General features: G+C 42.0%; 1 protein-coding gene across 1 annotated transcript; it reads left to right on the top strand.

Moving 5' to 3' along the window:
• On the top strand, window positions 12,591-13,979 carry LOC8083603. Its single transcript, XM_002467333.2, has one exon. The coding sequence runs from the start codon at window positions 12,700-12,702 to the stop codon at window positions 13,732-13,734; it is 1,035 nt and encodes a 344-aa protein (XP_002467378.1). The 5' UTR covers window positions 12,591-12,699; the 3' UTR covers window positions 13,735-13,979.

The raw sequence follows: 14,795 nt of genomic DNA, 5'->3' as shown, positions 1-14,795 counted from the left end.
ATGGGGGTGGCATTCCAGGGCTCCACGTCCGAGAGGGATGCAACACCAGTTAGTTGGAGCTTGCCCCAAACCTCGGCACTTACCGGACAGCCGAAAAACACATGGTGTCTATCCTCAATGTTTCTGAACACCGTTCACACTTTCAACTTCCAGGATGTGTTTTGCAACGAGGTTGGCCTGTTTACTTAGTCAGCCTTTGTAATAGAGCCAGGAGAAGATTTTCACTTTGTTTGGCACTCGTGAGCTCCAGATGTGTTGGCCATGGACATCCTGTGTATCTTGTCTAGTGTCTAGGGCTACGTAGGCAGCTCTCGAGGAGTAGTGCTTCCCATTGAGCTTCATGAGTCTTCAGCGATGTCATCCAGCATTATTTCCTGCAAGCATTGAAGAAGAGAGGCAAGTTGGGTTCTCACGACGTTAGTAAGCCTAGGCCATACACACAAATCAAAACTCGTTTAGAAAACATTCTGAATTGAAGTATTGGGCTTGGTAGTGTGCGAGAAAAGAGCGGCATGGGTGAGGTAGAGGGGGCCATCAGACATCCAGTGATCAAACCAGAACGAGGTGGAGGCACCATTGTGAATATCAACATAGGTGAGGGAATGATATGTGGAGACTTCATCGTTGACAATTTTCCAGAGATACCCATCACTACAAGTTGTAGAGGTATCGAAGGACTTAGCATCATGTAGGATCCAATTTTTCCACAAAACATCCTCACTAGCAAACAGCTTGTCAATGAATTTCATGAGCAGATAGCGATTCTGAAGTCCTAGGTCCTTCACACCAAGCCCCCCGTGAGCTTTGCTCACACAGACATTGTCCTAGGCAACCAAGCATTTAGAGCCATGATAGGTATCTTCACCAGTCTAGAAGAAAGCACAGCGTCGGTGATCAATATCTTTATTCACAGTTTTTGGGACAGACATAGCCGACATATAATGAAGGGGGATGGAGCTGAGGACAGCATACGAGAGAATAAGCGTTCTAGCTCTGTTAAGGAGAGCGGCACTCCAGCCGAAAAGGTGTTTGTCCACCAAAGAAATGAGAAGCAGACAATCAGAGACATTGAGTTTATTGGGAGAGAGTGGAAGGCTATGATAGACTTAGGAGAAGGAGGAGACCGCAGTGCCAAAGTTTGCAGCCAGATCATTAGCCAACTCGTTAGGGACAGCAACCGGTAGGAAAGTAGTTTTGTGGTAATTGATGGACAGACTGGTTGCATCTTCGAAAATCTTTAGAATTTGCTTGGTTTGTTGAATAGCATCAAGGGAGCATCGAAGGAAGATGAGTGTGTCATTAGCATACTGAAGAATAGGGCAAGGAGCATTAGGAATGAGCGGGTGATGTAGACTGGTGGCTGTTGACGGTCCTTAAGTATCAAATTTAATTATCAAATAAATAAAGAAAAGGATCCAAATGAAATCAACATCTAGACTTAGGGTTTTATCTGATAGAATTCCACGAGTTTTGGTGTTTGTCTATTTCTGCAGGGGGTTATCAGGAAATACGGAAGAAAGGCCCACACATCGAGATTACATAGAGATATTAACGTGCCGCGCAATTATCTTACATCTAGAAGACTCCAGAAGCCACGAGACCGAAGCGGAGGCGAAACGGGGCCAGAGTCAGGGCGCCCGCCCTCCTGCCCTGGGCGCCCACCCCCTCTGAGAGTCCAATCAGGACTCTGCTTCGTGGGAGATCTCCACCGACCTAAAGGATCAAGGATAACCATTCAATCAATGTCGGTTTGATCCAACGGCCCATATTCACTTGAAGGGACTATAAAACCAGACCCTCTGACCCCTGGAGGAGAGAGCCTCTCAACCCTAATTCATTATTCTTCAAGGGAGAAGAAGCCTCTGATCAAGATTAGAGCCACCACATCAATTAAACATCTAGATTAGCATAGCTACATAGGATTAGAACTAGAAGGAGTCAATCTTCGATTGGTTTCCGGATCTGTCAAGAGGATTCTTGGTAATTCTCTAATTGTGCTTCTAATTGCTTTCTAATTATCTTTGTTCTTCAATATTATGAATATGACTTTGTTCTACTTCAATATATTGCTTATGACATTGCTCTACTTGCTTATATTTAAGATTATATTGTTCTTAGTTTATCATAGTTATGTACTTGGCTTAGTTAGATTGGATCTATATACATGCTTAGGATCGTATAGCGTTTATCCATCGGATCCATGGGTAAATGATAGATATTGTGTAGGCGTGGTGCTTATACCGTATTTATCTGCGATTGTACCCAATATGCCAGATCGTGGGGTAGTTCGTTATAGTGACAGCTTCATTGATTCTTATATAGTCCTCCTCTCGTGTATTGGGCTGGCAGAGCAATATTATTACAGGGGAGTGATTGCTATGTTTCTCATTTACCTTGCTAATATCACTATGCATGGGCGTAGTCTTGTCTCACAATGATTGCTAAGTATGCTTGCACTAATTATGATAATGCTAGACTATATAGTTGAGAATAACTTAGGGAATATTCTTGTAGTTCGTTCTAATACCATGCTAATGACTTTCTAGAGTATCTAATTGAGGTGCTTATCATATTTATATGTGGCTGATCAGATTAATTATCTTTGTCACTATTCATTACTTCATATATCTTTTATGTGACACTTATCCCTGTATGAAAGAGTTAGATAAATGTTCTCAATTATACATGCAATGATAGATTCTCAATCTCATATTCTATTCTGTAATCAATATTGATGATTGCTAATCCCTTCCCAGTGGTAAAAATATAAATAACGATACCTGGAATACTTCCCGGTTAAAATGCTACATTGGTATTAATCTGTGCGCGTGCAGATCCCATTCATTATTTATTTAGAAGAGCAATTGCATATTTCAATACCGCGTCTCTCATGTCATGCTGGGGATGACAACTTGGCTTAAGTGGTGTGAGGGATAGGTTTAGCATTTTTGGCACCGTTACTAGATTTAGAGAACTTAGTCTACTTTTGGTAATGATGTTAAGAATACCCAACAAGCATTTTTGGCGCCGTTGCCGGGGAAGGTTGATTACTAATCAAGAATGGAATAAAGGATTTTGAGTTATCATTCACATCACTAATATGATTGAGCTTATCTATTCTCTCATATAGTTTTACCCTGATATTTTTCTATTTTATCTTATGCAGGGGAATGTATGAATAGAAGACATCTTCCAGGAAATTTTGTTGACAATCCCAAAGCATTATTCAAGAAGACGAGAGCCAAGCTCAAGAAGAGATCATCAACACTTTAGCAAGAAGCTTCATCCAATCAAGAAGATCACCGGAACTTGTCTTCAGAGTTCGAAGCCATAGCGAACAAATCAATCCGCGAGTTCTCAGCTCCCACTACGGACAACATCCGCACTGGACCTGCTGCAGAGATCGATGGCAACTTTGAGCTCAAGCCTGGACTTATCAACATGGTGCAATCCAACCAGTTCTGTGGGAAGGCACACGAAGATGCTAGTGCTCATCTACAACACTTCCTGGAGATTTGCAACACATTCACCATATCAGGAGTTTCCAAAGATGCTATACTACTTCGCCTCTTCCCATTCTCACTGTTAGGAAGAGCGAAGCAGTGGTTTTACGCTACAAAGGAGAAGAATACTACGTGGGCACTCTGCTCAACAAACTTCCTGGCAAAGTTCTTTCCCATGGGCAAGACCAATGCTCTCCGTGGGAAGATTACAAGTTTTCAGCAACAAAATGATGAATCTGTTCCAGAAGCATGGGAGCGCTTTTAAGACTATATCCTAGAATGTCCCCATCATGGAATGGAGAGTTGGCTACTAATGCAGACGTTTTATCATGGGCTCGGCAACAGTGCCCGAGAGACCATGGATGCTGCAGCTGAAGGAGCATTCTTATCACTTACCATACCACAAGCCACAGCTCTCGTGGAGAAGATGGCGTCCAATCAAAACTGGAATGAAGAGAGGACCCAGACACGCAAGAGAGGTGGAGGTATGCATCAGCTGAAGGAGGTAGACATGCTGTCTGCAAAGCTAGACCTGCTCATGAAGAAGCTCGATGATAGAGCTGGAGACAAGAAAGAAGTTATGCACATCTACGACTCTCACATGACTTGTGAGGAGTGTGGAGACACTGGACACTCAGGCAATCACTGCCCTGAGATACTTGTGGATGTGAACTACATCAATAACAACAACAACTACTACTACAACCGTCCTCAACAAAATCAATGTTGGAATCAACAGAAGCCTAACTACTCAGGTAATTATCAAGGTAACAGTTCTTACAACAATAATAATAATTTTCCACCTCTGAGAGAGTTAGTGTCTAATCAAGGAAAGCTAATGGATAATCTATCTAAGAAATTGGCATCAAATGATAAAATGCTAGAAAATATAAATAATAGAATGGATAATTTCTCTACTGCCATCAAGAATCAAATTAGCTTTAATAAAATGATTGAATCTTAGTTAAATCAAATAGCTACTGCTGTTCCTGCTACTAACCTCGGTATACCATCACAACCGGAAGGATTAGAATCTGCAAATCTTGTAGACATGTTTGATGCAGGTAATTGGAGTAACCCCATCACTGACTTCACTACTGACCTTCTGCCGGTCAAGAGAGGCGATCCAGGATGCCCCGTCATCCCGATCTCCATCGGCATGGTGGACGTCTCGGAAGCACTCTGCGACTTTGGCTCTAGCGTCAACATTATACCCAGGGTACTCTATGAGAAATTCTTTACATATCCTTTATTAGAGACAACCATGTGTTTGCAGTTTGCAGATCAGATGATAACTTTTCCAAAAGGAATATTGAAGAACCTTTGCGTCCGAGTTGGTACCTTGTATGCCCTAGCAGACTTCGTAGTGGTAGAGACCGGTAATGATGAGAGGGCACCCATCATCTTAGGGAGGCCATTCTTGAACACCACGGGAGCTATCATCTACGCTAGTGCTGCCAAGATCAGTTTCTACATCAAAGGGAGGAAGGAAACATTTTTCTTCAAGAACAAGACTACACAAATTCCAGATCAATCCAGACGTGAATCAAGGAAGAGGACCAACAGGAGGAATAGAAACAAGCAAGTGTGGACCGAGTCAGCTAAGATGGTCACTGTAGTTCATGGAGGCCAAGATCATCAACTTAAGTCATCATTTTTGATCAAGAAGGACGACCCAGGAATGCCAAGCATTTACTGCTCCATAAATGGATACAACTTCTACAAGACGTTTTGCGACACCGGATCGGGCGTCAACATAATGGCCGCAGTCACCTATCAGCTCTTGTTCGGAACCATGCCCCTAAAACCAACATACATTCAGCTCCAGATGGTAGATCAGACGTTTCGAGAAGTTAAAGGAACAGTAACTGATGTCCCAGTCAAAATAGACGATCATTTTGTCTACACAGACTTTCAAGTTATTGACATGGGAGAAGACGAGTACGATCCACCCATCATCCTTGGAAGACCGTTCCTCAGCACCGTTAAAGCAATTATCTACATTGGAACCGGAGAAGTCCATATGCACTTCTCCTCAGAGAAGGTACACCGTTATTTTACTGACCATAACTACATCTTTGAAGAATCTAAGCAGGTAAGAAAACGACGCAACCGCAACCAGAGGAGGCAGATCATCAAGGACGGATGTGCAGAGACGTAGAGTTTAAAAAGAACTATCCTGAGGAGACTGTAGCACTGAGTCAGGTATGGAAAGAGAAGATAACTATACATGAAGAGGGGGCGCCGCCAGAAGTACCGACTCCGCCACCCAACAAATCCCAGGACAATTGAAGGAAATGGAGAGTCCCGTTCGGAGGACTTAAAAACACCGAACGCTTTGCCAAGAGGTAAACTTGGTAGTTATCCTTTCCCTTTCAATTGTTTCAGCTAGTTTGCTTAGTTAATCATGTTCGTACTATCCTAAAAATAAAATAATAATGTTAAAAAACAGTAAGCCCCATGTGAGTATACGAGTGGCATAAAACCCATAAGTACATTCACTATGGTGGCATAAAAATAAAATAAATATTTCATTTCTGCTTTATAAAATAAAAATATAAAAACAGGGAGTAACATTTATTAAGGAGTCTCAACATGATAAAGGCTAGATATTTATGCTAACACTTAATCAGTTCCACAAGCGTTGTTGTCTATTTGAGCTCCACAGAATTTAAGAATCAAGAAGACTAGCAGACGGAGGACATTCTAATCGCTGTCAGAATGCTGCTGACTTTCAAATACACTTCTGCCACCTGCTAGCTACATCAAGAGAAATTACGTTAAAATTCAGCTTGGAGGAGAGCACCCCCATTTATACCGATAAGTATTTCTATCTATCTTTATACTTATACTATATTAAAATATAGATATACATAATTATGAAAAAACAAATAAAGATTTTATGCTTATACTTATATATTTGCCTTTTGCTTAGTGTGTTTAATAAATAAATAAAGTGGCTATGCTAATCTGTATCTTAATAATAAAACTCAAGCATGGATATGATAAATAGTTGCTCTGCCTAATTTGCACATTTTAAGTTCTCTCTCAAGTTTAGACATAACTGTTATAATTTAAAGCTTGCTCTAGACCTAAACTTGTGGGATGAAAACTTGATCTGAAGTCTAAGTTGTTAACGGATACGATATGGAAAGGTTGAGCTGCTATTTATCTGTTCCTAGAGATGCTAGAATTCTGGAGAATTTTATCTTTGAAAATCTTTAAAATGTTGCATGATGAGTTCCTGTATGATGAGAGTTTAAATTCCTACCATAGCCATATATACATGCTTGCTAGACTTTGAGCCACACATTTACTATTTACTGCTTATGAGCATTGAGTGTGGTCAAGCTGTGTAGACCCTTAGGAGCTTGTCATGTGGTTAAATCAAGATTCACTTACACGTTCGCTCATATATGCTACTTCTACTCCGGAAGTACCATCCACATATATCCACCCATTCCATCTCCAGAATCACCCAAAAACATTCTACTCCTAATCCGGGAGAGAATAGCCAAAAATATTTCTGTTTTCCCTTGTGAAATAAATGCTCAAGTTATCTTTTTACTACCACTTGCTATATTATCTCAAGTGATGAGTGCTCTAAAAAAAGGAAAAAAAAAGAAGAAGAGATACGAGGAAATAAAAAGGGGCAAGTGCCCGGAACCTCGAAGAAAAGAAAAAGTGAGACGAGAGGTAAAAATGGACAAGTGTCCGACACTAGAATTAGGGGTACAAGATACCCACCTGAGAGAAAAGAAAAAAAATAAGAGCATCTCATTCTCCTCAAAAAATTTCAAAAAGCAAGAAAGGTATGTATCCCCTCAAAGAGCAAAAGTAGAATTAGACTTCCACCATTGTTATCAACATCATCACCATACACCATTCATTCGCCACACATGCACATCTTGATTTGGCTTATTGATTTGTTTCTTTGGATCCATGGTTTGACTATACAATAAATGTCTTGTAAGTATGTATATTTTATCTTCCACCTATGAGCTCCAGATATTAAAGCCTTATTAGAGTAGGGTGAAAGAGAAGGCAATGTCACTATGCCTTATACCACAAATACTACATATCTTGAGAGAAGGCATATACCATCACTGCTTTGGTAAGGATCCAGAAATACCACAAAAGAGAGATCTGAGAGAGTCATACAAGGAATCTCTGAGTTTTATTTGAAAATCTGCAAAAACCCCAGAGCTATAGCTGATCAAGAATAAGAGACATGGCACTTGACTAGACTGTTCTATCTTTTAACTGTTCAAGATGGAAGTGACGGTTACAAGTCCCATGGTGAAATGTAAAGTAAGTAAGTTTTAAGTCTTGACAGTTTACTCTAACTCAGAGATGAGACCTCATTTAAAAGCATGTGTACCGTCAATTTTTAAAGATATTGCAACAACTTTTGATCCATCACTGAGTCTATCCTTGCTCAGGGACGAGCAAGAGGTAAGCTTGGGGGAGTTTGTTGACGGCCCTTAAGTATCAAATTTAATTATCAAATAAAAAAAGAAAAGGATCCAAATGAAATCAATATCTAGACTTTGGGGGTGTTTGTCTATTTCTTCAGGGGGTTATCAGGAAATACGGAAGAAAGGCCCACACGTCGGGATTACATAGAGATATTAACGTGCCGTGCAATTATCTTACATCTAGAAGACTCCAGAAGCCACGAGACCGAAGCAGAGGCGAAACGGGGCCAGAGGCAGGGCGCCCGCCCTCCTGCCCTGGGCGCCCGCCCCCTCTGAGAGTCCAATCAGGACTCTGCTTCGTGGGAGATCTCCACCGACCTAAAGGATCAAGGATAACCGTTCAATTAATGTCGGTTTGATCCAACGGCCCATATTCACTTGAAGGGACTATAAAACCAGACCCCCTGGCCCCTGGAGGAGAGAGCCTCTCAACCCTAATTCATTATTCTTCAAGGGAGAAGATGCCTGTGATCAAGATTAGAGCCACCACATCAATTAGACATCTAGATTAGCATAGCTACATAGGATTAGAACTAGAAGGAGTCAATCTTTGATTGTTTCCGGATCTGTCAAGAGGATCCTTGGTAATTCTCTAATTGTGCTTCTAATTGCTTTCTAATTATCTTTGTTCTTCAATATTATGAATATGACTTTGTTCTACTTCAATATATTGCTTATGACATTGCTCTACTTGCTTATATTCAAGATTATATTGTTCTTATTTTATCATAGTTATGTACTTGGCTTAGTTAGATTGGATCTATATACATGCTTAGGATCGTGTAGCGTTTATCCATCGGATCCATGGGTAAATGATAGATATTGTGTAGGCGTGGTGCTTATACCGTATTTATCTGCGATTGTACCCAATATGCCAGATCGTGGGGTAGTTCGTGATAGTGACAACTTCATTGATTCTTATATAGTCCCCCTCTCGTGTATTGGGCTGGCAGAGCAATATTATTACAGGGGAGTGATTGCTATGTTTCTCATTTACCTTGCTAATATCACTATGCATGGGCGTAGTCTTGTCTCACAATGATTGCTAAGTATGCTTGCACTAATTATGATAATGCTAGACTATATAGTTGAGAATAACTTAGGGAATATTCTTGTAGTTCATTCTAATACCATGCTAATGACTTTCTAGAGTATCTAATTGAGGTGCTTATCATATTTATATGTGGCTGATCAGATTAATTATCTTTGTCACTATTCATTACTTCATATATCTTTTATGTGACACTTATCCCTGTATGAAAGAGTTAGATAAGTGTTCTCAATTATACATGCAATGATAGATACTCAATCTCATATTCTATTCTGTAATCAATATTGATGATTGCTAATCCCTTCCCAGTGGTAAAAATATAAATAACGATACCTGGAATACTTCCCGGTTAAAATGCTACATCGGTATTAATCTGTGCGCTTGCAGATCCCATTCATTATTTATTTAGAAGAGCAATTGCATATTTCAATACCGCGTCTCTCATGCCATGCTGGGGATGACAACTTGGCTTAAGTGGTGTGAGGGATAGGTTTGGTATTTTTGGCACCGTTACTAGATTTAGAGAACTTAGTCTACTTTTGGTAATGATGTTAAGAATACCCAACAGTGGCAAGGGAAGGGTGATGGAGCAGACGACGGAGAACATCCACAACAATAATGAAGAGATACGGGGATAAAGGATCTCCCTGGCGAAACCCATTTCGGCAATTGATCCATCTCCTAGGTACCCCATTAAGGAGGACCGACGTTTTACCGGTAACAAGCAGGGTGTGAATCCAGCGACACAAGCTGACAGGATTAGGCTATCCAAATTGACACGGTCGAAAGCTTTATGGAAATCAAGCTTGAGAATTAGGGTAGGAGCGTTACGACGGTAGCAGCAATGAAGGAGGTTGGTGGCATAAGCAAAACTTTCAGCAATGCAGCGACCGAGGATAAAACCGGCTTGGTCACTGCTGACCAAGAGAGGGATCACCGGCCGGAGCCTGTTAGTGAGCACTTTGGAAAGACTCTTAATTGTGGTGTTGTGAAGAGCACTGGGGCGGAAATCCCCCACCTCTCGAGCATTATTCTTCTTGGGGAGGAGAATAAGGTAGGACCTGTTGATGGGTTCAAGATCCGCGGTGTGGTCATGGAAACCTTGAAACAGATCAATCATGCTAGCGAAGGAGACAGACCATGTTGCTTTGAAGAACGAGGGGCCAAAACCATCCGGCCCTGGGCTGGCAGTAGAGCGCATAGAGTGAACAGCCTTCCTGATCTCCGCACTTGTGAAGGGGCTGCCAAGTTCATCAAGAGGAAGAGGCCCACCGGGGTACAAACTGCTCAGCTGGAAAGTCCAATTGGTTTCTCGGACACACCCCACAAGATTGTGGTAGAATGCATGTAGGATATCAGCTTTCTGATTATGATTATGGTATTCGCGCCCATCATGCTCAATAACTTGAATTCTATTCATGCGCCTCCTCTGATTAGCACAGGCGTGGAAGTAACGGGTGTTTTCATCACCGCAGATAGCAGCCCTAACTTTGCTTCGCTGCATCCAAAAAGATAGCTTGGCATGTGAAATCCTACTCAGGAGGTTTACTACTATGCACCTCAGATTTACTTTCTTCATGTTACTGTAGTCTATTTTTATATTATTTTTGCCCCCCTCTATGGATTCTATAGATGAAGAATTATCTTTGATTTTTTTTAGTTTGATGAAACGAGAGGTAGACAAAGGGAATCGACAAGATATGGATATTGAAAGCCATGGTCAAGCTAAGCAATTAAACTTGGAGCTTCCTTGACCTAGTTGAGATTACTTCCAGTTAACTATCAAGTTGAACATCGCTGACAGAATGTACTCATGTAAAGCCCCTGTGCTTCGTTATGTGATGACTTTGTGCCAACCCTGATGAAACAACTTAGGCGGTTAGGGTGGAATTTAGTTTAAGTTCCACTCTAATTCATGCCAACACAAGTGGATTGATGTAAATATGATTATATCCAAAGATGGCCGCACTAACGAGCGAACATTCACCCAAACCGAGATCAACGAATAATTTTCTGACATCATTAATTTTGTTTTTTGGAAAAGAAAAATTCCCACCTGTTACCTCATTTGGATAGTAGGAACGAGCGGCACTTTTTAGCGCACTTCCACGATAAGATGTTAGTGCTGATGTCATCAGGAAAAGGAAACATTTATTTAAAAATGTTATAACTTCTAAACCATATATCCGTTTTTAATTCCGTCTACATCAGTGTATTCTACACGACGAGTTGAACAAAATTAGATCCCACTTGCATATGCTCTAAAAATGTTTTTAGTAGCGATTAACTTATACCATATGACTTATAACGTATAACTTATAATATATAACTTATAATATATAACTTATAACATATAACTTATCTCAAAACTTTGAAACACAAAAGCTATTGAATATAATTTATGTGCAAAAGTTATTAAAGACAAAGAAATACTTAACTTATGACTTATGCGAAAACTTGAAAATACAAAAGTTATTAAGCATAGGAACAATTTAACTTATAACTTATGCTAAAACATGAAAACACAAAAAAGTCATGGAACACAACTTATGTACAAAAGTTATCAAACACAATTTATGTACATAAGTTATTTTATACAACTCGTGTTCTTAAGTTATTGAGTATAGCTTATGCGCATAAGTTATAACTTGTAAGTTCTAAGTTATACTGTATTTCATAAGTTAATATACATAAATTGCTATAAGAAAAAAAATGTTTTTTGAAACATACGCAAGTTAGGTCTAGTTTTGTTTGCTTCGTCACTAGAATACACAGTTATATGCAGAATTAAAAATTAATACGTTGTTTGAAAGCTATAGCAATTTAAAATAAATGTCTTTGCTTTTTTAATGATGTCAGGAACAAGAAAAGTGAGCAGGGAAGGAGTGGGCGGTCGGCATATATGGTGCATTATTCGTTTGTTTTGTGCGTTCTATTTTAATCACATTTGCATATAAGCACTTTACCGATGTACGTTCTATTTTAATTACAGTCGTATGTGGTTACGTGTGTCTGTAAGTGTATTTTTAATACAGACACTTGTTTTATGTGTGTGTAATAAACTTTATTACAGACACCGTATTGCCGACGTGCGCTGGCGTGTCTGTGATGCAGCTGAACGCCCGTCTATGAAGTGCTTTTTTGGCATAGGTCCTAATCTGGCATCTGACGGTGCATGATGTTAAAGTGTCTATTATTAGTCTTGAAAAAAAATGTTGTTTCACGTTTGCAATTTACTTTTGGACAGACAAGTAACTTGTTTTGTGACAATGTCACGCATCTCACATCCTTGGATAGATCTTTGTTTGGATTAGCTACTAACCTTTTAGCTAGCTGAGCTAACCGTAGTCACTATTGACTAGTTTGATTAACCTAGTGAAATAACTATTAGCAAGTTATTCAACTAACAATTAACTAAACTATTAGCTAGATCCGTTTTGGATCAAGAATCTAATTGTTAGCAAGTATCTATTAGCTCTATGGATCTTAATTTAAGGGATTATGAAATTATAAGCAGTATACGTGTCACATTGACTGAGAACAAGTCAATTGCTTAGCCGCTAAGTTGAGTTAGAGGAATTTGCAGGTAATTACCCCCTCGGACTGTAGTACCCAATTTCATCGTCATTAGCTCCTAACGACCCATCGCGACAAGAACCCTGCTACAATGGCGAGCCTCCTCAAGAAGTTCGTAGACGCTGAGCAGTGGGACGCCGAGGACATCGCCGGCCGGCTGGGCATGGTCTTCCACGCCGCCTTCCTCTTCGCCGGTTTCCGGCCGTACGGCGCGCAGCCACGGTCGGGACACCTCCTGAAGAAGCAATCACGCAAGAAGGGGGGAGGCTCGCTCTGCCTCTCCCGACAGTACACCGCGCCGGACCTTGCGCACCGCGACGGCGCGGACGCTGCCGTGCTGATGCTGTGTGCGCAGGGGAGGTACGCCGCGCTCCTCGTGTTCCTCACCGCGGACGGCGACGACGACACGCCGGAGATCGCGTACATGGAGCGGCTGGATCTCCTCACCGTGTGGCCGCTCCTCTCCCGTAGCCTCGGCGGCGTGGAGCCCTGGGCGTCGCGGATCTGCAAGGCGCTCGCCGACGGCGTGTGCTGGGGCCTCCTCCACGAGCTGTGCAGCAGGAACGGCCTACCGCTGAGCGGCTTCGCGTCCCTGCCCGACGACCTCCAGGGAGCCGTCTTGGAGAAGCTCACCGACGGCAAGGACCTCGCGAGGGTGGAGTGCGTTAGCTCCCAGCTGAGGCTGCTCGTCGCTGAGCGTGACCACCAGCTGTGGAGGACCTTGTACAAGGCCCTGCCTGCGCGCCAGCGCCGGGGCTGGTGGCGTCTGTGGTGGTTCTTCCCCGACGCCGACAGCTCCGACGAGGAGACTCTCCGTGTCGGATCGACCTGGAAGGACAAATACGTGGAGGCCAGGCGGCGTTCCAATCGTCCCATTCCGCGCTCGTGGTTCTTCGACTCCTTTGATTTTGAACCCATCTGGATGATTCGTCGGAGGGACTTGTCGTCATGGCCCCTTGACTATTGGTTCATACAAGATCCGCCGGAGGAGGAGAAGACACTTCCTCCAAGGGTCGACAGGAGCGGCGTCCGCCGCCGGAAGCTGCCACGGAACAACGACAAGAAGTGGCATGGTGGTGGTGCCATCCACTCGCCATCATCTCGCTATCGATGGAAGCATCGCTAGCTGCTGATCATGCGCTGCTCATATGGCTGCAACTGAAATCCTGCATATATATAGTCAAACTCAACAACTGATGCGTTTGATTTATTTGTTTCGAGATTTCGATCGTGGAACGAATGGAATGAACTGGTCAGATTGTAATTAGTTAGTGCTGTTATGCTCTGCTGCATAACTGGTGACTATCACGCACCGTGGCAATAATGTACACCTGAATGGTTTATTGGGAATTCAATGTTAAATTTTAGTCAGTGTGTTGATCTCATGATAATTCTGCTTGATAATAAAAGTATAATACTGACGGACGTCGTATTGTTGACTGGTGATTTGGGTCAGTGTCACCGTTCCTTTGCTGGTTGAGAGCAATGTTTTAAATAGCGGGTTAAGTCTCATATCGGCAGTGTTGATGCAAAAAGCTGATCTGCAAACATAAAGGGCTAATACCCGATTTAAACGTTAAGGCGTGCCAGCCGATTTGACCTTACTATCGGCGAAGGTCATAACTCGAATACTTTGGTCCCGACAACAGCGATGCGCCTGGATGCCACGGCCAAGAGGTATTCACGCGGATCTTGAGAACACGTCGAGCTTAAGTCGACGAATTCCTAAGAACTCGTAACGAAAAGGAAAAAGTATGACAAAGTCGTCAAAAAAGTAGATGCTGGGATATGAGTAAAAACGTAGGTTTGATTGATTGATAGATCCTGACAAAGCCTCAGGGTCTACATTTATACCCTGTTCGCAGAGCCACAACCAGACACCGCTAGAATTCAAATTTCAAATTAAACAGAATCTGCATACAAAACGATCTAAATAACTAAGGAAAACATAAAACTATCCTCCCGTGACAAACTCGAACACCTCCACAAACCGATCGGCAACCGTTAAGTTCCTCCTCCGCATCATCGGCAGACTCTCCTGTTGTAGCCATCGGTACAAACACATCATCACCTATGGACTTAGTTATGTTCAGCCATCCCTCTATCGGCAACCATCCTCATCGACAACTCATCCTGTAGACCAAGCACTGTCGTCTTGTCTCGCCAACCTGCCTTCTACCGATCATG

The sequence above is a fragment of the Sorghum bicolor genome, chromosome 1 (genome assembly GCF_000003195.3).
Source record: "Sorghum bicolor cultivar BTx623 chromosome 1, Sorghum_bicolor_NCBIv3, whole genome shotgun sequence".
Lineage (NCBI taxonomy): Eukaryota > Viridiplantae > Streptophyta > Magnoliopsida > Poales > Poaceae > Sorghum > Sorghum bicolor.
This window is presented reverse-complemented; position numbering and strand designations above follow the sequence as displayed.

Coding starts and splice junctions, on each gene's coding strand:
- LOC8083603 (XM_002467333.2), top strand. CDS start 12,700: ATGGCGAGCCTCCTCAAGAAGTTCGTAGACGCTGAGCAGTGGGACGCC.